The sequence below is a fragment of the Zingiber officinale genome, chromosome 6A, assembly GCF_018446385.1.
Source record: "Zingiber officinale cultivar Zhangliang chromosome 6A, Zo_v1.1, whole genome shotgun sequence".
Classification (NCBI taxonomy): Eukaryota; Viridiplantae; Streptophyta; class Magnoliopsida; order Zingiberales; family Zingiberaceae; genus Zingiber; species Zingiber officinale.
In genome coordinates, this window is record NC_055997.1 from 31,004,735 (window position 1) to 31,030,375 (window position 25,641).

A 25,641-nucleotide genomic window follows, 5' to 3' on the forward strand; every position below is an offset into this window, starting at 1 on the left:
TTCCACACAGTGCCAAGGACGGAGGCCACTGGAATCGAATTCGAGGTCGTTGGAGGTCACAAAAGGGAGGTAGAGGGAGGTCGCTGGATGCCCCCGATGCCGGAGGGAGGGCGCTGGAGGTCGGCAATGCTGGAGGGAGGTCACAGGAGGGAGACGACGCTAGAGGGAGGCCGCAGGCGATGAGGGAGGAAGCGGGAGAGAGGCGGCGCTGGAGGTTGGCGATGCTGGAGGGAGGTCGCGGGAGGGAGACGACGCTAGACGGAGGCCGCAGGCGACGAGGGAGGCAGCGGGAGAGGGAGGCAACGCTGGATGTCGAGAGGCTAGGGCTTTTGTGCGGAGGCGGCGCTAGAGGTCGACAATGTTGGAGGGAGGCAGCGAGAGGGAGACGGTGCTGGAGGGCGACAACGTCAGAGGGAGGCAGCGAGACGGTGGAGGTAGCCGAAGGGAGGCGACGTTGGAAGGAGGAGAGTTCAAGAGGCTATGACTTTTGGGGCTTCTTTGTGCATTGGCGCGTGCACGCGCTTTGCATGTGAGGAAGAGTTTTATATGAGATATGTGGTCCAGGGATGGACCAAGAATTTTGGGTCTAGAAGATCCACCCCCGGATATACAGAGTATAAGCTCAAGTCATCTAATTTTCATAAACAAAATCAATAACAAAAATTAATAGCTAAATATACTCAGTGTTAAGTTGATCCTGTCATTATAGGTAAAATAAAATAATAATAATAATAAATAATAATATTAACACGAACATATAATGTGGTCTGAACTTTGAAGAAATGGTGTTAAATCGATCATTCAACACGAACGGAAATGTTGCCCAATCCTAAGTAAACAAAGAAGGAATACTCCAACAAAAAAATCCTTCCAAAGAAACAACAAATGTAAATATAAAATAAATCACATTCTAATTAATATCTTCCACGATCCCAATAAATGCCATGTCATCACCTCTTCGGGGTGGGAAGCGTGTCGGAGCTCTTGAAGGTCGAAACCCTCCGTGGAAGGCGAAACCTGTCGATTTTGGTCATCGCAGATGTTTGATCTGCTAGAGGGGATGCCCGTCAGCTCCCGCAATGCTCCACTCCACGGCGTAACGCTGCTTCCCAGCAGGAAACTCTCCTCGTTGCGGTACTGCCGCTCCCGTCGCCTAAAAGTTCGGGCTCAAGGTTACTGTCCTTGATTCCATTCGTTCCTTGGTCCGCCTGTCTTTTCTCTCGATATATTGGCTATTGTTGAGGGGTTTTGATCTCCTATTTGGGGTTTTGAGTCGATTGATTTGATAATCAATTGATCGATTGACGATCCGTAAATTGGAAATATGACGATGGAGAAAGTTGCAGATTTTGAGATAGTTTGGGAATTTCTTCATATCGTACATCATTTTATTTATTTATTTATTTTTTTGACAAACCTATTGAGTGTTCTGTCCTGTGGTATAAGAATATCCTAAGAATCTAACAATTGTAATTTCACAGAAGAACCTAGCGAAAAGTCAGTTGAGATTATGAGAAAGTTCTCAGAGCAATATGCCGTTAGATCGGAAACATTCTTCTGCGTGGATAAGGGAGTCACCTCTGTTGTAATCAAGGTTGTTCTAAAACTAATCTTTTGTCCTAAAAAGTGTTCACAGTTGTTTGATTTCTATTACTCTGAAGGTTCGTCTTTGATTCCTGGCCTATGGAGTCAACGTTGAAATTTGAATACTGATGAATGTCATGGTTTCCTTTTTAATATGTATGAGATATTTTCATCTAGGTGGCAACTTGACTTGTAACATTATATGTACTTCGGATCTTCTTTAGACAAAGTACTGTCTCTAGGGTACAATTGCCATTACCCGGACCCTTTGTGGTTACAACTTGTTAGTCTGCAGTTATCTATGTTGAAACATTTACTTAATCTCTGCATAATGCTCAGGCATATGCAATTATGATTAAGTGTGCAACTCCACTGCAATATTGTAGTAATAATTATTTTAAAAATGATTCTGTGTGACATTAAATAATTATGGTTCCCTTTGAAATTGTAGAAAACATGCCAAGAATATGAATGAAGAATATGAATGTTAAAGTGAGGCTTTACGCCTATAATACTCACTCTATAATGATTAAACACCATTTCTTGAACTTTGAGTTGGCAGGACATCTTTATATTCGTTTTCAAGATGGAAGCTTAGGCTCTTGTTCATATATGGTAGCCATGAACATACATTACAATTTCGTGTAACTCATTTGCACTACTTCATGTTTGTTTACTTCATAGCACTAGGCTTTGAATAATTAGGAACCATCTAATAATGTAAAAAATTGAGACCAAATCATTACTTTGGGTTTTATTTTCATTATTCTTTTTCTGTCAAGAATGCCTGATTAATGGAGGATAAGTACTCTAGTTCCCTTATATAAGAACAAGGGATACATATAAAATTGTGCAAACTATAGGGGTATTAAACTAATGAGTCATACTATGAAACTTTAGGAAAAAGTAATAGAAAAAAGATTAAGGAAGGAGATCACAGTGACAGAAAATCAATTTGGGTTCATGCCTGAAAGGTCGACAATATAAACTATACATCTCCTTAGACAATTAATTGAAAAATATCGGGAGCAAAAACAAGATCTACACATGGTATTCATTGACTTAGAAAAAACTTATGATAGAGTCCCAAGAGAAATTATATGGAGAATTTTAGAAAAGAGAGGTGTTAGCGTAACATATATTGAATTAATTAAGGATGTAACGACCAGAGTAAAGACTTCAGGCGGAGTAACTGAAGCATTTCCAATAAAGATAGGGTTACATCAAGGATCAGCCCTAAGTCCCTATTTTTTTACATTAATTATGGACGAACTCATTGCGCACATTCAAGACACAGTACCGTTGTGCATGTTGTTTGCATATGATATTATTTTGGTAGATGAGACACATGAAGAAGTAAATACTAAGCTAGAATCTTGGAGGGAAACACTAGAAGGGAAAGGTTTTAAACTTAGTAGATTAAAGATAGAATATATGGAATTTAAGTTTAGTAATATTAGAAGTAATGAAACAATTGTTAAGATAGGAGAGGACGAGTTGCCCAAACCGAGAGATTTAAATATTTAGGATCATTTTTACAAAATGATGGAGGGATTGAGAGAGATGTCTTACATGGAATACAAGTAGGATGGGTGAAATGGAGGGGAGCGTCGGGTGTTTTATGTGACCACCTCTTAAACTTAAAGGCAAGTTTTATAAAACCGCAGTTAGATCTGCTATGTTATATGGAGCTGAATGTTGGGCTATGACTCGAGCACATGAGCAGAAGATGAGAGTTGCAGAGATGAGGATGTTAAGGTGGATGTGTGGACATACGAAGATGGACAAAATAAGAAATGAGAGCATTAGAGAGAAAGTCGGAGTGCATCTATTGAGGACAAACTCCGAGAGACGCGTTTAAGATGGTACAGACATGTACTTAGACGACCAATAAATGCTCCAGTTAGGCAATGTGAAACTATGATAAACATGCATATCAAACGAGGAAGAGGAAGACCAAAAAAGACTTGGTTAGCAATAATAAGACAAGATAAAATTTATTTAAATATAGATGATGATATAATAGGAGATAGAGCTCAATGACGTAAAAGGATTCATACAGCCAACCCCACCTAGTGGGAAAAGACTTGGTTGTTGTTGTTGTTGTATTCTTTTTTTGTCAAGTGACACGTAGACAAAGATGTCAAATGGGCTAGGTTGCCTATGGCCGAGCATGACCCTACGGGCATGTTTGGTTCGGGGTTATCGCTGATAACTTTAGTTGGTTATTAACGATAGCCTTGTTTGGTTTAAGTAATTGGTGATTCCTGGTGATGCAACATTCCCGCCACATCAGCAATTAGGGAATAGAACCAGGAATCACAAAACCTTGGAAATCTTAGGGTGCGTTTGGTTTGCACCGTTTTCATTTTCATTTTCTGGAAAACGCGCGTTTTCTAGAAAACAGAAAACGACTTTTTGTCATTCTCTGTTTTTCTAGAAAACGATAGCCAAATTTTTAGAAAACGCGCGCGGAAAACGCAAACCAAGCACCATTTTCCAGAAAACGCGCGTTTTCCAGAAAATGAAAATGGAAAATGCGCGTACCAAACGCCCCCTTAGGTTTTCTACGATTCCTGGGTTATCAATATTTTTTTTCCAAAATTACCCTTTGAATCTCCCCAACATTCTCTCAGAGCTCAACACCCCTCCGCCTCTTCCCCAACAACCGGCGCCGCCTGTTGCCTCGCTCCGCCACTAGTTCGACCTTTCCCTCACTGGCACAGAGCAATACAGCATCGGACGAGGAGATGAGCAAGAGTAAATTACAAGGGACGAGATTTTCTTCCGCCTTCTCCCCTTCGATCTCCTCCACGAGATCTTCTTACCTTGACTTCTGCCCAACAGCCGTCACGAGCGATGTGAAGATGTCGGCATGGAAAGAAGACAGTAGAAAGGTATGAGGGAGAAAGAAGATGTCGACGTTGCTGCCTGGGAGAAAGAAGATGTCGGCGTTGCTGCCTGGGAGAAAGAAGATGTGAAGATGTCGGCGTTGCTGCCTGGGAGAAAGAAGATGTCGCCGTTGTTGCCTGGGAGAAGAAGATGTCGGCGTGGCTGCTTGGGAGAAGAAGATGTTGGAAAAATTGGGCATGAGGGAGAAGAACAGTAGAAAGGTAAGCCTATTAAAAAATTTAATCACATATCTTATCTGAATATATATAAATTTAAAGTATGTATAATTAGTTAATGGCATATCTAATCATATTTAAAATATATATAAATTTATTTTAAATTTTAAAATTATAAATCAATTTTATTTATTTATTATATATATTATCAATTTATTAATTAATAATATTATAATAATTTAATTTAATTTAATTTAATCAAAAAAATAATCATATAATTGTACCAGGGGTAATATAGTAAATGTTAAATTAATTATACCATTACTTACGTTGAACCAAACAAGATAAGGATTATATTTTATTCCCCATAATCTTGGTTATGTAATTACCAAGTAATCATATAACCAATGTTATGCTTGATAACTTGAACCCTGTGTAGCATGGATACGGGTACGGGTATCGTATCGGACACGACACGGATACGGCGATACGAAATTTTTTGAAAATATAAGACACGATACGGCTAAGATACGGCGATTATTAAAATATATAAATATTATATATATATATATATATATATAATATAAAAAATTAAAAATCCTACAATAGAAACCACATTACATCAATCATAATATCCATTACAAACAAAAAGTAAACATAACAAAATATAAAACACCAAATCCATCTTAAACAAGTAACAAAATCAAACATCCATATTTGTATCATCACCAACACCACCTTCGTCAGTAAACAAGACTGACTCCAACTCAGGTTCATCAAGAGACAAATTGGCAATTTCAAGGATAGAAGCACCCTCCATGTCCATAGAATCAAATCCATCTGCTCCAACATCCCACATCTTACTTTCTCCTTCATTATAATGTGGACTCCTCCTAGATAAAAGACGAAGATTATAGTGAACATACACCAAATCTTCCGCTCTTTGTGGTGTTATCTTGTTCCTCTTCAATGAGTGTATGAAACTGTAGGTGCTCCAATTTCTCTCACAACAAGAAGAAGAAGATGGTTGTCCAAGTAGCTTTAAAGCTAAACTTTGAAGAGTTGGTGCAGAAGCACCATGGATAACCCACCACTTAGTTGGAGACATTAAACCTCGATCACGCATTGCATCATTATCAGAAAAATCATCAATGGCAGCTGAAAAAGAGGCAAACTCCTCATTGACACTTCTTCGTTCGGATGAATTGGAGTAATATCTTTCAATGCACTTTTTCCTTTCCCTTGAAACTTCGATGTCCCTATGAGGAGGAAGACGATTGGGAGATTCTTGGAGCCACTCATGGCTATAATACCTATATAAAAAGATTGATAGTTTAACATCATTCACAAACTAATATTTCTAATTTGCTAAAACTTAGAAAGTTAAAATTTGTTAGAGCTTTACCTTGGATTCAAAGAATGCGCCAAACAATGTAGAGGTGTATTGCTTTTATTCCATCGCTCTACCAGAATATTATGAACAACCTCATAAAACTTTGAATCTTCACTATGAGCCCCCTTTGAGATAGCAACTCTCATTTTCTCTATCATTTCATCCCACCACTCATAGACTAAATGAAGACAAGGTTGATCAGTGTCTGCTTTCCTTAGCATCTCATAAATCGGACTTGTGAAAGCAAGTATATAATCAATCTTTTCCCAAAATTGATCATCCAATATCTTGTATTTCACTACTCTAGCCTTCACTACATCATCCTCCTTGTACACATCCCATCTTTCACTAATCACCATGTTTTCAAGACATTTCTTGATTTGTCTAAACCTTTTAAGCATAATGATCGTGGAAGCAAATCGAGTATCTGCAAGTGATAGGATCTTCAAGTTTGAGTTATCGTTGAACATCGATAGTCTCATATTGTGATTCAGGATAAAATTCTTGATCATTGAAGCATCATTTGCTACTTCTGCTATCCACTTACACTCATCAAAGGCTTCTTTGTTTTGTAGAGAGTCAGTTGGTGCACAAATATTCTTCAAAGCAAGATTCAATGTGTGCACAACACAAGGAGTCCAAAATATGTGTGGATACTTTGCCTCAACGAGTAACCCAGCAGCTTTGCAAACAGGAGCATTATCGGTGACTACTTGGACAACATTCTGATGTCCCACTTCATTTATAACATTAATGAGCAACTTAGAGATGAAAATTTTATCCTTGTACTGGCCTTCACAATTTATAGCCTTAAAAAACATAGGACCACTTTCACACACGGCTATGATATTAATTAGCGGTCTTCTTTGCACATCCGACCACCCATCACTACAAATACTAACCCCCTTTTGTTTCCAAGCAGTTTTTGTTGGCTCCAACAACTTTTCAATATGAGCTTTTTCTTTTTGAAGAAGTGAAGTTCTCAATAAATTGTATCCAGGTGGAAGATAACCCGGAATCGTTCGTTGAGTAGCCAAACTGAAAGCACGAACATAATGAGGATTCCTAGCAATATTGAAAGATAATCCCCCAGTGTAAAAGAGCCTTGCAATTTCAGAGTGGAGCTCATCTCTAGCATTCAAGTTAAAAGCTTTTTCAAGAGGGCCAAGTTGTCCTTTCCTCTTCTTTGTTAGAGTTGGATCATCATTTTGCAAAGGACCAGGACCACTAAATGATGATTTTGAAGCCATGTTTGATGATACAGATGACGAAGACAACGAAACTTCTTTCGGTTTAGAATTCTTCTTTCTCAATTCTGCATCATCCACAAGTTGTTGCATGCGCTTCATTTGATCCATTGTAACAGCTGTACAACCAGCAATTCCAGCCCCTTTTTGTTTTAACAGATGTGCTTTCACCCTCGAATATGATCCTTTGCACACTTTAGTACATATATTGCATGACCAAGTGACATTTCCTCCTCCAACTCCCTTTTCCACCTTGGTTACAAATTTCCACAGAGGAGAATAATCATCAATATCCTCCTGTCCACTTTCATTTTGAAAACTTTCCATAGCAAATAGGCTGGAGAAATAACATAAACATATTGATCAATAGACTTTCCAGTTTCCAACAAATTAAAAAAGTGTTGTCTATGGACCATTGCACTATTTGCACACTGTACATGAAGCCCTAACCAAAATGTGCAGTGCAACTACAATGTGCAGTGTTAAAACTGCTATGAGAAAGGTCTCATGGATGTGCAGTTCGGCAGTTCCTTTTTTTCAGATGAAAGAAAAGCGAAAAAACAAAAAAACAACTTCAGAACCGTGATTTCAGAAGAAAAAATAGAAAGGAAAACTTGCCAGAAAATAGAGGGCGGCAGCGAGTAGTGACGAGGCGAGCAGAGGCGAGCACGGCGAGCAGAGGCGAGCACGGCGAGCAGAGGCGAGCACGACGAGCAGATGCGAGCAGATCAGTGGCGAGGTGAGCAGAATAATAGCGACTCTGGCGAGGCGAGCAGAGCAGGCGAAGCGAGGCGAGAAGAGAAGCGGCGAGAGCAGAGCAGCGGCGAAGGTTTGCACGAGCAGCGGGGAAGGTTTGCAGCGAGCACCGGCGAAGGCTTGCACTTTGCAGCGAGGCGGCGAACTGGCGACGCGCGAACGGGCGAAGGTTTGCAGCGGCGAGAGTCGGGAGGAAATAATCGGGAGGAATTTAGGGTTTTGTTATGTAAATTCATTTTAATTTATTTATTAATCAATCCTTATAAATTTATTATTTTTCAATTTGAGCCTTATAATTTTTAGGTTTTTTACATTTGAGCCCAAATATATTTGAAAACGTATCCCATCCGTGTCCTAGCCGTATCCTAACCGTATCCGGCTGGTCAAACTCTAAAAAAGTCAATGACACGGATTTTGCCGTATCCGACACGCGTATTTGCGTGTCGTGTCCGTATCCGTGTCGTGTCCGTGTCCGATACTTGAAAAAAAAAAAACCTGCAGGTGTCCGTGCAACACAGCTTGAACCAAACGCACCCTACATGCTATGGGTTGTGCCCAACAGGACTCATAAGCATATGGGCTATGCCATATCATATTAGGCCCAACCCTTGTGCAAGCTTGTTCTGAGTGCTGAAGTTGTAGCCTGTGGGCTTGGGCTGAAAACGAGACATGCTCAGCTCGGTACAAGACCAGTCCCAACCTACTGGCTGTCTTTGACTTGCTAATTATTAATATAAATATTTCTAACAAAATTAATAAAAACATCACCTTGAAAAGGATTTATTTTATTTTATAGATTTTTTTTCTGAATTTTAATTTATTATTATTTGTCTGATTTTTTTTTTAAATTAAATTGGGTTGGTGCCGGTTGATGTGTTAGATGAATGGGTCAAGCCCAGTGGGGACCTGTTGTGTGCCTCACCTAGACACGGCTCATTGACACCTTTACTTTCGGGTACCAAAATATTCCCATCATGATTCAAGTTGGAGAAATGTAAGTGTTGAAATGAGACTGAGAGTTCATTTACCTTCTTTATTGTCTACAAAATGGAAGATTGCATTCTACTTTTGGTGTTTTTTTTTTTTTTTTCCATTTTTTCCCAAATGGATAAACAATTATAAATCTAACTTTCTTAAGATGCTCCACTACATTCCTTTGCTTGGCTATGCTTTTTAGGGTCTAAGCCTAAAGCAACATCATTCTTTCACAAACAGATTTTGAGGATGATAATAACAAATATCTCTGTTGACAGTTCTCTGAGGATGTACTACATTTTTTTTACTTGATTAAGAAATTGCATAGTTTTTTATTGTTATTATTGTAGAGAAAAAGTAGATTGCCGATTGCATTAATACTCTTTTAAACTGTCACAGGGTCTTGCAAATCACAAAGATACATTGGGTGCACCATTATGTCCTTGTAGGTAAATCCGTTTTCTTTTTATGAATCATATAATTCACCTGGATAGATGTTCAGGCTACAATTATGACATCTCAAAATCTCTTTCCAGGCATTATGATGATAAAGCAGCTGAAGTAGCACAAGGATTTTGGAATTGCCCATGTGTACCTATGCGAGAGAGGTAGAGTATTTCATCAAGTCATCAAGCAATGCCGCTCCCAAATATTCTGCTACTTGAATCTTGATTCTTGTTGAGTCATTACATTGACTAAATTTTTCTTTGATCTTCCGCTATCCTTTACATCTTCCACTTTAATCAATTCAACTCTTCTAACATCCAAGGTTTAAAATTTCGATCCGTGCCGAGGTTTCGGTCCTGCACCGGAACGATACGATTTCGGTACCGTATTGTGTCGTGCCAATATAATTTCGGTATTTTTTAAATATAAAATATATTAATTAAATACTAAAATATTTAATATAAATATTTAAAAAATAAACAAGATAAAAAATAATCTTTTAAAAAAGGAAAAGATATGAAAATAGATAAATAAATAAAAAAAAAATTTATTATAATTTTTAAATTAAAATAAATGAAATATAAAATTAATTAGATAATTTTATTAGGGTTTAATAAAGTCTCTTTAGATTATCTCCAGCATAACTAGGAGTTGATTAAAAAAATTAACCTAAGTTTAATTAAAAAAAATCTGAAATCTGACACTACTCACGAGCCCGCACGACTTCGGTGCCGTCGTAGGGTTGCGCCACAAGCCATGGCCGCGGGGATTGCATGACTCCTTCGGCGTGACCACGTTAGTCGTGCGACCCCTCTGCAGTGACCGCAGGGTCGCACGATGTCTCCACGACAGCAGCGAAAGGGTTATGCGACCTCTCCGCTACTGTTGTAAGGTCGAACGTCCCCTCTGCTGTGACCATGGGGTCGCGCAACACGTCGCACCTGTCGTGAGTTTGGTGCCGGGGTTGTGTCGGTGCCGATCACCGAACGGAACGAGACGTTTCGCTCGTTTCGACCGTTTCAGCATGATACTTTAAACCAGGCTAACATCAATGTATTGGTCAGCTGAACATGCCTTTACCATCTCAAGCCGATTTCTCTTTTATGCTCACTTGGAGCTACACCTAATTTTCTCAATAATAGTATTTCTTCAGGTCAACATAATAATATATTTTTTAATTGGATTCGTTTTTTTGTTATCAAAAGAAATTATTGAACACTAATATACTTAGAAATGAATTAAATCATAAAATGATGATTTCCTTAAAAATTGCTTCTTCTCTATGCACCATGATCCAATATATGTGTGTTCTTATTGATGTATACGTCTATGTTACTTGGACTTGGTATTTTTCTTTTACCATTGTTGACAAGAGCATTATGTCAGGCACCTAGATCTGTTTGATCCTACATTCCCACTTTTGAAATGATGCATTAGTCACTTAAATTCATACTGATGTTAGACACTCATGCCCGAGCCCCAATAGCATAGGCATGAATACCTATTTATTTTCTAGACATGTACTAACATCGTAGATAAGTTGCACCTCTTGTCTTTATTTAGTCCATTACCATTTTCCCCATTTTCTTTTAAAGAACACTAATACATTTTACTGCTTTAGACATGTTATTTACATTGATCTTGAGAAAAGGAGTCTCTTTGGACCTTCAGAGATGGAGGAACAAGTTACATCAGATTCAATGTTTTGAAAATGACAGTATTGTGCTTGAGATTGTATTATCCTCATTACAAATGCATAGACAACTAAAATTTCAATACGGATTTCATTCTTGGGTATAATAAACAGTTTGGATTGAAAGGTCACTGTGTCACACTTTGTTACCACCTATTCAAAACTGTTCAATTTCACTCGCATGTCACTTGTGGGTTAGGCTTTTTCGTAGCGTATGGGATATGATCCCACTTTGTGAGCCTCTTTCCAGTGAAAGTGGTTTGGGCTCAGGTTTTGATCAGAACATGTTCTTGTGGTGTATGATCCTAGCTAGGATCTATTAGGCATCAGCCTGATAGAAACATACACTAGGTTTCGTTAGTCCTAGGCCTTGCACATTACATGAACCGTGGGGTCCGTAGCTCAAATATATGATTTTTGTTTCGATGTTAATGTTTTGAGTGGGTGCTAATTGTAACATCAGTTGCAATTAGTCATGTGGATATGGCTTGTTATATGGGCATAATAATGTATAATGTATGTGGGCTTATCCTCCCTAATCAGACCAAATTTTCTGGATGTTGCTTATGTGATAATGAGCTCAGGTTGGAACAGATATGGTAGTAGATCAATGACCTCTTGACGCATGCAGGCTATTCAAGAACATATTGTACATTAGTAGCCGGGTGTCTGCCCTCCCCCGTGCACTATTCAACTTACAAAGGTCAATTCAAACCCTTACCTTTTCTAAAACTCTTTTTATGCTTGGACAAATTGACGGAGGTTATAGACCTCAAATAAAGGTTTCTGATGAACAGTATCAATGCCAACATGAATGGCAAGTTAATGATAATATTTTCCCTCCTCAACCAACAAGGTGCACTGGATGCAAGAGGGAAACTCTGAAACGAGCACGAATACACTGTTCTAAGTGCTTAATCATTTCTTGCAATTTATGTGGCTCATATTATTTCGGCAAACAGGTACCAGTTTTACCTACTACTCTTGCACCATTTTTTCCTAATAAACTCTTACAGGAGCAACAAAAATACATTTCGTGGTGTGATGCTGAAATTGAAAAACTCCAAAAAGAAGTTTCATATTACAAGGGTCTTTATGAGCAATTAATTCTGGAAAAAGATCTTCAGAAGGATTATGAGAAGCTAAATCAAGACGTCGTCATTATATCAGAAGAAGAAGCTGCTAATATGTTATACTCAGAAATAACTGAAAAGGTATCATCAGTAAATAAAGGAACATAACCTCGATTGGTCAAAAACATGCTATATAATCTGCATGTGGAAATAAAATTCTTGGGATTCCAAAATTTTCATTAAAGACAATATTAGACACAAGTGCGACTACATGCTGTATTGATCAATACTCTGTGCCAAAAGAAGCGCCGGAAGAAAATACTTTTCTGGTACATTTCAGCAGAATAAATTCCCAACAAACAACTAAATACAAAATCAAGCCTGGAAGGATGATAATTGGGGATAATCATTTTCGTATTCCATATACATACAGTTTACCTATGATATTGGGAGATAAAATACAGATGATTATTAGATGCAATTTTATAAGAGTAATGAATGCTGGGGTCAGGATTGAAGGTAATGTTGTTACCTTTTATAAAAACCTGACTATTATCAATACTCTTCTCACTGCAGGAGCAGCTGCTGCTATTAAAGAACTTGATCTTGATGAAGACGAGTATTTACAAATCAAAGAGGTCGTATATTATTCTATTGGGACATCCTCCGAAACTTTCATTGAAAAGTTCGGCCCATTATTGAAAGAGTTAAGGGACCAAGGTTTTATAGGGGACAATCCTTTACAGTACTGGTCCAAAAACAAGGTGCTATGCTATTTAGATATAAAGAACCCTGATTTCATCATAGAAGATCGGCCAATTAAGCACCTAACTCCTAATCAAAAGACGACTTTTACAAAGCACACTGAGGCCTTATTGAAGTTAAAAATTATCAGGCCCAGGGAAAGTCATCATAGGACGACTGTTATTATAGTAAACTCCGGAACAACTATTGACCCTGTAACAGGAAAAGAAGTAAAAGGTAAAGAACGGATGATATTTAATTACAAAAGGCTGAATTATCTGACTAACAAAGATCAAAACCGTCTGTCAAGGGATCAATACCATCCTCCAAAAATCAGTACCAGTACCATTTATTCAAACTTTGATCTAAAAAGTGGTTTTCATCAGGTTGCAATACATCCCGATTCCATTGAATGAACTGTTTTCTGGGTACCTGACGGCTTGTTCGAATGACTAGTTATGCCATTTGGATTAAAAAATGCACCAGCAATTTTTCAAAGAAAAATGGACAACTGCTTTCGTAGAACTGAAGAATTTATTGCTGTATATATATAGATGTTATTCTGGTATTCTCAAAAAATGAAACAAAACATGCAAAGCATCTACAGATAATGCTTGACATATGTCGGCTGAATGGTTTAATTCTGAGTCCTTCAAAGATGAAGATCGCAGTTCTAGAAATTGAATTCCTTGGAGTTGTTCTGGGTAATCGAAATATCAAACTTCAACCACATATTATAACAATTATTACATAATTCCAAGAAGAAGATTTAATGACCAAGAAAGGTATGCGATCATGGTTGGGGATTTTAAACTATGCATGAAACTATATTCCCAACCTTGGGAGATTAGTTAGACCATTATATGCAAAAACTAGTCCTACTGGAGATAGAAGAATGAACTTTCAGGATTTGTCACTAGTGAAAAGAATTAAACAAACAGTTCGTGATCTTCCACCACTTGAAGTTCCTCAAGAAGATTGTTTTATTATTCTGGAAACCGACAGTTGTCCAGAAGGATGGGGCGACATCTGTAAATGAAAGAAGTGTAAGTTCGATCCAAAATCATCTGAAAAAGTCTGCGCTTATTCCAGTGGAAAATACTCTCCCATTAAGTCCACTATAGATGCTAAAATTCATGCAGTAATGATACTTTGGAAACCCTAAAAATTATTACCTAGATAAAAGGGAATTAAGTCATTCGTACAGACTGTCAAGCCATCATCAACTTCTTTGGGAAAATAGCTACTAATAAACCCTCTCGAGTTAGATGACTTGCCTTCACCGACTACATTACAGAACAAGCATCCCTATTACCTTCGAACATATCGAAGGCAAGGATAACCAATTAGCTGATGCCTTATCAAGACTAATTACTTCTCTTATTATTTCAGAATGGCTGGAACAAATTCTTGGCGGACTAGAGTTAATTCCCCAAGCAATGAAGGAAGTTCAATTACAACCCAGCCAAGAAGCAGAGACAGAGATTATGAAGATTCTCAACAACCTCTCCAGTTGGCTGAACAGTACCAGAGATTACTGCAAAGGCAATACCCAATTTCTCTTGACGAAGATGGACGAATCAGGGAAGAGCTTCACCAACTCCAACAGCGAGCAGCGGTTCAAGCCACAAACACCTTACAACAACTACGAATACTGCACTCACTCAAGTTACGAGAATGCCAGCAATTAAGTACCAAAGATAATTGGTGGTCTGGGTAGCACCCTATCAATATGCAAGTAGACCACCAACTGAAACAAGTTGCCGACCTACTAAGTGATGCGGTACGAAGGATGAATAACTTTAAAGTTTGAAGCGACTGAGAATCTTTACTTTATGAAAAGTAAATCCGAAGTGACTGAGAATCTTTACTTTAGGTAAAGTATAAGTAAACGTATCCTACTTTATGTAAAGTATGAGTTGTAAAGAATAAGCACTAGGTGCTGTCTAGGACACCTCACGAGATTCAATCTTATCTGAGATAAAGGTTTCTTGACGATGGGCCCATTAGAGATCCTGGAGAACCTTTCTTTCTCTATTTAAGACGAGCCTTATTCCCTTTGCAAGGCATTCAAGCTTACCTTGAGCCTTACCTAGGGGAGATCCGAGTCTTGTAATCAGTTTGAAGTTTGAAGAAGAGTCTGCTTTCTAAGTAAGTTCAAAACCTTACTTGCTTATCTCTGTTATTGTAAACTTATTGTTTCGATCCACAGCAAATTGAAGTTACTTATAAAGCAGACTCTTCTTCAAACTTCAAACTGATTGCAAGACTCAGATCTCCCCTAGGTAAGGCTCAAGGTAAGCTTGAATGCCTTGCAAAGGGAACGACGCTCGTCTTAAATAGAGAAAGAAAGGTTCTTTGGGTGCTCTGAGGGCCCCATCGTCAAGAAACCTTTATCTCAGATAAGATAGAATTTCGTGAGGTGTCCTAGACAGCACCTAGTGCTTATTCTTTACAGCTCATACTTTACATAAAGTAAGACACGTTTACTTATACTTTACATAAAGTAAAGATTCCCCGTCACTTCAAATTTACTTTTCATAAAGTAAAGATTCCCAGTCGCTTTAAACTTTAAAGTTATTCATCCTTCGTATCGCATCACTTAGTAGGTTGGCAACTTGTTCCAGCGGGTGGTCTACTTGCATATTGATAGGGTGTCACCTAGACCACCAATTATCTTTGGTACTTAATTGTTGACATTCTCGTAACTTGAGTAAGTGCAGTATTCGTAGTTGTTGTAAGGCGTTTGTGGCTTGAATCGCTGTTCGCTGTTGAAGTTGGTGAAGCTCTTCCCTGATTCGTCCATCTTCGTCAAGAGAAATTGGGTATTGCCTTTGCAGTAATCTCTAGTGCTGTTCAGTCAACTGGAGAGGTTGTTGAGGATCTTCATAATCTCCGTCTCTACTTCTTGGCTGGGTTTAATTGAACTTCCTTCATTGTTTGGGGAATTAACTCTAATCCGCCAAGAATTTGTTCTTGCCATTCTGAAATAGTAAAAGAAGTAATTAGGCTTGATAAGGCATCAGCTAAGTGGTTATCCTTGCCTTTGATATGTTCGAAGGTAATAGGGATGCCTGTTCTGTAATGTAGTAGGTGAAGGCAAGCCATCTAACTCGAGAGGGTTTATTAGTAGTTGTTTTCCCAAAGAAGTTGATGATGGCCTGACAGTATGTACGAATGACTTAATTCCCTTTTATCTAATCTAGGTAATAAATTTTTAGGGTTTCCAAAGTATTCATTACTGCATGAATTTCAACATCTATAGTGGACTTAATGGGAGAGTATTTTCCACTAGAATAAGCGCATACTTTTTTAGATGATTTTGGATCGAACTTGCACTTCTTCCATTTACAAATGTCGCACCATCCTTCTGGACAACCGTCGGTTTCCAGAATAATAAAACAATCTTCTTGAGGAACTTCAAGTGGTGGAAGATCACGAACCGTTTGTTTAATTCTTTTCACTAGTGACCAATCCTGAAAGTTCATTCTTCTATCTCCAGGAGGACTAGTTTTGCATATAATGGTCCAAGTATTCTCCCAAGGTTGGGAATATAGTTTTCTGCATAGTTTAGAATCCCCAACCATGATTGCATATCTTTCTTGGTCATTAAATCCTCTTCTTGGAATTATGTAATCTTTGTTATAATATGTAGTTGAAGTTTGATCTTTCGATTACCTAGAACAACTCTAAGGAATTCAATTTCTGGAAGTGCGATCTTCATCTTTGAAGGACTCCGAATTAAACCATTCTGCTGACATATGTCAAGCATTATCTGTAGATGCTTTGCATGTTTTGTTTCATTCTTTGAGAATACCAGAATATCATCTATATATACAGCAATAAATTCTTCAGTTCCACGGAAGCAGTTATCTATTTTTCTTAGAAAAATTGCTGGTGCATTTTTTTAATCCAAATAACATAACTAGTCATTCGAACAAGCCGTCAGGTACCCAGAAAGCAGTCCATTCAATGGAGTTAGGATGCATTGCAACCTGATGAAAATCACTTTTTAGATCAAATTTTGAATAAATGGTACTGGTACTGATTTTTGGAGGATGGTATTGATCCCTTGACAGACGGTTTTGATCTTTGTTAGTCAGATAATTCAGCCTTTTGTAATTAAATATCATCCGTTCTTTACCTTTTACTTCTTTTCCTGTTACAGGGTCAATAGTTGTTCCGGAGTTTACTATAATAACAGTCGTCCTATGATGACTTTCCCTGGGCCTGATAATTTTTAACTTCAATAAGGCCTCAGTGTGCTTTGTAAAAGTCGTCTTTTGATTAGGAGTTAGGTGCTTAATTGGCCGATCTTCTATGATGAAATCAGGGTTCTTTATATCCAAATAGCATAGCATCTTGTTTTTGGACCAGTGCTGTAAGGGATTGCCCCCTATAAAACCTTGGTCCCTTAACTCTAATAATGGACTGAACTTTTCGATGAAAGTTTCGGAGGATGTCCCAATAGAATAATATATAACCTCTTTGATTCGTAAATACTCGTCTTCATCAAGATCAAGTGCTTTAATAGCAGCAGCTGCTCCTGCAGTGGGAAGAGTATTGATAATAGTCAGGTTTTTATAAAAGGTAACGACATTACCTTCAATCCTGACCCCGCCATTCATTGCTCTTATAAAATTGCATCCAATAATCATCTGTATTTATCTCCCAGTATCATGGGGAAATTGTACGTATATGGAATACGAAAATGATTATCCCTAATTATCATCCTTCCAGGCTTGATTTTGTATTTAGCTGTTTACTGGAAATTTATTCCGCTGAAATGTACCAGAAAAGTATTTTCTTCCGGCGCTTCTTTTGGCACAGAGTTTTGATCAATATAGCATGTAGTCGCACCTGTGTCTAATATTTCCTTTAATGAAAATTTTGGAATTCCAAGAATTTCTATTCCACATGCAGATTATATAGCATGTTTTTGACCAATCGAGGTCTTGTTCCTTTATTTACTGATGATACCTTTTCAGTTATTTTTGAGTATAACATATTAGCGGCTTCTTCTGATGTAACGTCTTGATTTAGTTTCTTATAATCCTTCTGAAGATCTTTTTCTAGAATTAATTGCTCATAAAGACTCTTGTAATATGAAACTTCTTTTTGGAGTTTTTCAATTTCAGCATCACACCAAGAAATGTATTTTTGTTGCTCCTGTAAGAGTTTATTAGGAAAAAATGATGCAGGAGTAGCATGTAAAACTGGTACTTGTTTGCCGAAATAATATGGGCCACATAAATTGTAGGAAGTGATTAAGCACTTAGAAGAGTGTATTTGTGCTTGTTTCAGAGTTTCCCTCTTGCATCCAGTGCACCTTGTTGGTTGAGGAGGGAAAATATTATCATTAGCTTACCATTCATGTTGGCATTGATATTGTTTAGCAGAAAGTTTTATTTGAGGTCTATAACCTTCATCAATTTGTCCAAGCATAGAAAGATTTTCAAAAAGGGCAAGGGTTTGAATTGACCTCTGTAAGTCGCCTGTATCTTCCTCCCCCTCAGAAATGCTGAAAATTGCATCACTTAGATCTTCTCCCTCTCGGACAGATAATATATCGCAGTCTTCAGGAATATCTAGCTGTTCAAATACAGCCACCCTCTTAGAGCTTCGTTTGTCGTTAGGGCACTCCCTTGCAAAGTGTCCTTGTCCACAAAGATAACACTTACATTTTTTATTTTTGAGTAAGTGTTTTCGCTTCTCAATTCGCGCATGAGTATCATGCAGCTTGCCCTCGTAAGTCTTGCTTCTTCGAAGACTAAACTTTTTCTGTCCTTGGCCTTTATAATACCCTGGTATAGGGTTTTGGCTGCAGTATGAGAGATCTTTTAAAGATCTTTTGAAAGCAGCATCTTTGTACTCTTGCTCCAAGAATTTGTAGGCAAAAAGTACTCTTGGGATGACACCTATAGTTAGATCAGTATATTTTGCTTCAAAAACTGCCTTAATTCTGGCTCCGAGGTCTCCTGGCATTTTAAACTAGAATTTCTCAGATAATTCTGGCCTTGTGTAAAGTCTGCCAGTTTTGGAAGCTAGCCTCATATAGTCATTCATGTACTGGACTATATTTTTGATATTTTCACAAGATAATTTTTCCAAGCTTCGATATGCTTCATCCTATATGAAAGTAGAACCTTGGGTTGAATCTTCTGATGAGAATATCCTTCTCATTTGAGAAATAATGTTTTGGGTTCCACGTCTTCCTTCAGCAGCTTGGATGAGAGCTTCATATTGAGTGAGATAAGTCATTCTCCACTGTATCCAAGCTAATTTTTTAACTTCTCCTAATAAATTTTTCATATATTCCATTTTTTCGTTGGGGTTAGTAAATCCTTGTGCTGCCACGTGATTAAGAGTTATGGATTCCATCTGGAAAAGACATCATGAAATAAGCCCAATTGTTCAGGTATTATAAATATAGCTCCTCTTGTTGTTGGGCTAATGGTAAATTCCACATCTCATTATTAGATCCCCCACGGAATTTTGTATTTTCTTTTGGAAAAGTGGGTTGGATGGGCTCCGGTCTTGATAGGCCTGGCGCCCATGTTGCTGGTGGGTAACCTGGTGGTCCCATGTGGTATCATTAGGGGGTTGAAACAGAGATATTACTGTATTTGTTGAATATACTTGTTGCTGCTCGGGTAAATTCATTGTGGATAATTGCCTGATGGTAGGATAAGACATTTCTTGTCCAATAGCAATTAATTGTTGGGAGGCAAATGGGTTTTCCCATTCTTCATCATCATTATATTTGTCCCATATAGTGTCTTTTGGGGAAGATAATTCCGTTAAGTATTGAATGTAGGAGAGGTCATCATCCTCCTCCTCTAAGGTTTCCATAGAAGGATCCTTGGACCGGGGTACATTGGCCCATGGGCTTGTAGTCCCTGCAAGGTCTTCTGATGGATTCTCTAGAGAAGATGGTGATTCCTTGAAAAACATGGATAACATATGTTTTTCTTTTGGAAGGAGTACATCCCAGTTTGGCTTGTGTCTTGTAGAACGAGGGACTTCAGTACTTGATGATGCGTCAGTTGATCCAAAACCATTAGTTCCTCAAGAAGTTACTGATAACTGTGGAACTTCATAAACATCTAGATGAATAATTTTTTCAAATATTATTTGAGCGACATCCATTCCTTCCATAATAATTACTCTTTCATCAAAATGATTAAAGACCATAATTATAATTTTCCCTCTGTAGTCGCTATCAATAACTCCATCTCCTACATCCAAGCCGAGATTCCATACTGCGCTGGAGCGTGTTGCAATATGACCGTACGTTCCCCAGGGAATTTCCAGGCTGAGCCCAGTAGATATTAAGGTTCGCCCTCTGGGCTCTATGATAACGGTCTTATCTGCTGCTAAATCAAGACCAGTAGCTCCTGATGATTTTGGTTGTAACATCTTAGATGTACTAGAAAATCGATGAACCAGAATAAAGGGGAATTCTTCTGATGATGCAATGATTTGATTTGGGTCCTCTTCATAATCAATATTAACATCGATTGTGGGATGTTTTTCCGTTGGGATGGTATGATCTTCTTCGTAACCAATTTTTGTTGTTGTGAGGATCGCAATTAGTTCTCTTTCTTCTTCTTCTTCAAGGGTACAGTCCCTTGCTGCAGTATAGTTATAAAAACTAATTGAAACTCGGCCATCAATGAGATTTCGACTGTTTACCTCCATTGGTTGCATTGGAATGCACACTTGTGTTGGCCGTATCACCCAATCAAGCCCTAATAAGGGTTTTGTAGGGTATCTTCTTCCTAGCAAGGCGTTTACTCCGTGGCTTACAAAATAGTCAACTACTCCTTATATCTCATATGCAAAGCCAACGTTGGGGGTATTAGATAACTTTCCAACCATTCCCCTTTAATGAGAAGATTTGCCTCCCCATTCCGCCATTGATCATAACCTCTTGTTAACAAAGAGATTTGTATATTCCTGTAGAAATCATTAATAGTCATCATTATATCAGGAATTACATATACCATCTGACTACCTCTAGTTAGATCAACTTCCATAGTGGCTAAGATTGCTTGATCTCCCAGCCATCTATTGTCACGGAATACTATAAGTGCTAAGACGCCTTCTTCTTGCTGGTGTAGAGTTTGGATTCTTACTTGGAGGATTCCAATATGAATATATTGCATTCTGCTTCTGCGTAGTTGTTGGAAGCTTTCCTCCTGTATGAAATTTCTATCAACTTGGTTAGAGTTGATTACCAATAAAGGTTCCTCAGATCTATGCATATATACTCGGTGATGCTCGTCATCTCTTCTTGAGTGATACAGTATTTGAGCAGGTACTATAGAGGCTCTTTCGGTCATAGATGTCTGCAGTTGAGCTTGAGGATCCAGCTGTTGTTCAAGGGTGTAAGCTGGTGAAGTACGCTCATTCAGTCTTCGCCACAACCGTTGTGCTGCTCGTCGGGTATTTTACAACTTTCTTTGGTTACATCTGTACTCTCTTATTTGATCTTCAAATAAAGGGGCAGTAGTTGAAGGAGCTGTTTGAATAGTTTGCTGGCGCTCCATTACTTCTTAAGCTTGGCCTGTTCCTGTTTTAACAGTTTATAGGGATCTTGGAAAACCCTAAGTGTACCTAGTTTGGGTTTGTCAGGCTTGCCTAAGGAAAGGTTTTGGAGTTTTTGGATTAGGTCGTCTGGTAATGATGGTGGACTCTCTTGTTTTTCTAGAATTGTTTTTATATCAGACTGGATATCCTTCAAGTTTTCAGCAATTTGAGAGAGTAATTGGATCTGAGTGTTGTTTTGCTTAATAATGGTGGATAATGCGGAAGATGAGCTTTGGTGGTCACTAGGTTTAACAAATCCTACAGTAGGTGATTCTATAGGTTCTGTGGCTTGCAAAGCGTCGCGATAGGATGCAGTATTTCTAGTGATAACATAATTACTCATAAAAATGATCCCACAAGGTTTGAGAGAAGGTACTCTTTCTTATTTGATTCACACAAATGTTTGCTTGGGCTTATCGAGGTTGATTGCCTATAATGCCAAGGTTCTTGTTCTTTTATCAAATTAAGAAAAAGAAACCAGACTCTGATACCAAAGTGGGCACGATGCGCTAGATTTGCTGTGGATCGAAACAGCAAGTTTACAATAACAGAGATAAGCAAGTAAGGTTTTGAACTTACTTAGAAAGCAGACTCTTCTTCAAACTTCAAGCTGATTTCAAGACTCAGATCACCCCCAGGTAAGACTCGAGGTAAGCATGAATGCCTTGCAAAGGGAACGGGGCTCGTCTTAAATAGAGAAAGAAAGGTTCTCCGGGTGCTCTGAGGGCCCCATAGTCAAAGAACCTTTATCTCAGATAAGATCGAATTTCGTGAGGTGTCTTAGATAGCACCTAGTGCTTATTCTTTACAGCTTATACTTTATATAAAGTAGGACACGTTTACCTATACATGAAATAAAGATTCCCAGTCACTTCAGATTTACTTTTCATAAAGTAAAGATTCCCAGTCGCTTCAAACTTTAAAGTTATTCATCCTTCGTACCGCATCACTTAGTAGGTTGGCAGCTTGTTCCAACTGGTGGTCTACTTGCATAGTGATTGGGTGCCACCCAGACCACCAATTATCTTTGGTACTTAATTGCTGGCATTCTCGTAACTTGAGTGAGTGCAATATTTGTAGTTGTTGTAAGGCGTTTGTGGCTTGAACCGTTGCTCGCTATTGGAGTTGGTGAAGCTCTTCCCTGATTCGTCCATCTTCGTCTAGAGAAATTGGGTATTGCCTTTGCAGTAATCTATGGTACTGTGTTGGCCTGGGGACGGGCTGACAGAGAGGTGTCAGGGGCGGGTGAATCACCTTTTTTGCCACTAGGAACATATTGTACATTAAAAGAGTAGTCCAGTGCACGAAGCTCCTGTGAATACAGGGTTCTGTGGAAGGGTGATGCAACATTAAGAGGTTATTTTTGAGACTCAAACCCATGACTTCTAGATATCATGGCAACAACTTTATGGTTGTGCTAAGGTTCCCTTTCAACATATTGTACATTACAATATGAAATTAATCTTGGGATTAACCTTTTGCCTATACATGAAAATGCACATCTTATGCTACTATGTTGTTGGTCCAAGTATGTCTCATGGTTTCTACCTCGCTTCCACCACTGTACCCAATGTGTCTTATGCTACTATGTCAAAGTAGAGAATCAAGAGATTCACTGGGATGTACATGGGTATCCCTGCATGGTCATACCATGAAAAAATTGTTGCAAGTGATAACCTTACCATGAAGCCAAGGTGGCAATTATCTGAATACAGTACGTACTAAACAAAAGTGTGTTATGACCTATATATGATCAAGAGCCCAATCTCTGGATCCGGATGACAATGAGAGTAATTTGAATTGGCTTATTACACAATTTTATTCTTACATCCATTGGCAGTCTGCAAATATACTTATCAAGAAATACCCTGTTATAGCCTTTTTATATCCTGTATCTGCATAAATAAACTGTTTGAATTTCTAAGCATTGTATGAATGGGAAAGTAGATAGTTTGGAAATTGTCCTAGCAAATATGTTGCTGCTTCATAGTTGCTACCATATATATTTCTTTGAATGTCAAATTTTGACAGGAAGGAATGCCATTGTATGCTGTTTCTCACTCCTGATAATGAATTTGCTGGAAGAGAACAGGTAAACATGCAATTGGGTGTCCTTGTTGCTTCATAGTTGCTACCATATATTTGCCTGGAATGCCATTGTTGCTTTTTCTTTATAAATGCGTGTCCTTAGAATTCTTCACCAAGATTCCATCTTTTGTGCTATTTTTTCAAACTATAGCTTCACTAAAAAATCAATCACTATTTGGTGTCTCCATTAGTCGTTATCAACAAACCAACCTACCATTAATCATGCCCTTGGATCTATATCCATGTAGTTCTGCTTGAAAAAGTTGGGCTAAAATGAGCCTTACCTGAGCATGACAGATTCGTCTTTTCTGCATAGAAAGCTTTTCGAGCTTGATCTTTTTCCATGCTCTTAATTCCAGGCAAATATCTGTATGCCACACAACTTGAGCTAGAATTCCTTTATCAAGAGTTAGAATTTCGGACCATTGTCATATTCATATCAGATGAAGGAATATTCGTTGTACCAAGATTGTCAACTGTATACTGTCCAAGATATCACACATTGATCCAGATTTTCCATCCATGTAGTGTGTATTGGCTGTGCATACAAGCCAGCAAGGATTGCATTTGTTGCTTGTTGACTATGAATATCAGAGCAGAGGGGAGGAGAGGGAAAGGAATACAAACCACGTGAATGATTCCATTAGGACGTATTTTCATGTTTCCTTCCCTCTGAGTAATTAGTTATTTTGCATAAATTATGTCGATAAATTCAGACTTGTTGTATTCAACAGCTTCAATAAGTCTGGTAAAATGAGGTTTAATTGCTCAGATTCAGACTTACAGTTTTTGGCTGCCATTTGAAGCATAAATAAATAAAACAGCGTTTGGGATACTGGATCTTTATTCTTTTACTGAGCCGAGCCCAATTTTACATGTGTATTTGTTTAGCATACACACTGCATTACTTTTTGCGAAATTTACTGCCATTTCTTAGTCTAATAATCTTGTTTCTTGTTCTGCAGTCCATCACCTTGGAAGAAATTAAAGAAACAACAACAAACCTTTAACTACAACTACTTATATTAGTCATACATTAAATTCTGCCCTTTAACAGTCAGCAATCCTATCTTGAGGTTTCATAAAGATGTTATTGTGATGATTATGTTAATGCCTTTGGAGATGATCTCATTTGCTGGTTCAAAGGAAAAAAGTTAAGTGTTATTTGTTGGGACTAAATGATTCAGATTGACCTCAGTTATGGTCATAATTCTTTGTTATGAAATTCGTCAAGTACAACACGAGCCCATTTGTTGGAAGCTTCTCTACTTGAAGCAAAAAAGTTAGTATGTGTATGGTTTATGTACAAATGAATGGTATTCGATATCTGAATTGAGAATTTAAAAAGACAAGCGTACAAGATGAAATAACACGTTCTTGTTCCGCTAAATAAAATCGTGTTTTTTTACACATTATTATTTTATAGATTTTTAGGTAAAATGCTAATTGTTTTGAAACTCTAGAGGCTCCTTTAAATTGTTTTTGGTGATTTTGTACCGATTAATTAGTTGGTGATTTTGTACCGATTAATTAGTTACATAAAGACATTGACTCTAAAGTCTTGGTTTTGATTAGTAAAAAAAGTTTTTTTTTAAAAAAATATAATTCAAATTTAATAAAATGTATTTATGTTTAAGTGTAATGTGTTTAAATGTTAACTAAGTTGGCAATTTAATATAAAAGTGTTTATGTATGTCATTTTTATTAACTTAAAAATTTAATCGGCAAAAATTAAATGGGCATCCATCATATGTGTTTTTGTCATATGAGCATCTCATTTTTGATTAAAGTTAAAGTTTTATTTTTGATTAAAGTTAAATGGACGCTTCATCTAATTTTATCGATTGAGATGCTCTTTTTTGTTAAGGATTTGTGTTTCTGAATTTAGTTTAAGTTCTGAATTAGATTTAAGAGTTTAGGGTCTTTTAACTTTGAACAACAATCGATCAACTAATTTAAAAGGGCATCAATTTTTTTTTTT

General features: G+C 37.8%; 1 protein-coding gene across 3 annotated transcripts; it reads left to right on the top strand.

Annotated features, from left to right (window-relative positions):
- The first annotated feature begins 933 nt into the window (after positions 1 to 933).
- On the top strand, positions 934 to 24,839 carry LOC121996215 (ferredoxin-thioredoxin reductase catalytic chain, chloroplastic-like). 3 transcript variants are annotated; one of them, XM_042550090.1, is made up of 6 exons: positions 934 to 1,172; positions 1,482 to 1,594; positions 9,423 to 9,472; positions 9,560 to 9,631; positions 23,604 to 23,664; positions 24,626 to 24,839. In XM_042550090.1, exons 1-6 carry the CDS (start codon positions 1,040 to 1,042, stop codon positions 24,668 to 24,670), a joined length of 474 nt encoding a protein of 157 aa, XP_042406024.1. In that variant the 5' UTR covers positions 934 to 1,039; the 3' UTR covers positions 24,671 to 24,839. The 3 variants fall into 3 exon arrangements, with proteins under 3 accessions (XP_042406024.1, XP_042406026.1, XP_042406025.1); XM_042550092.1 differs by lacking the exon at positions 23,604 to 23,664; XM_042550091.1 differs by lacking the exon at positions 24,626 to 24,839 and having other exon boundaries at positions 21,301 to 23,643.
- The last annotated feature ends 802 nt before the right edge of the window (positions 24,840 to 25,641 follow it).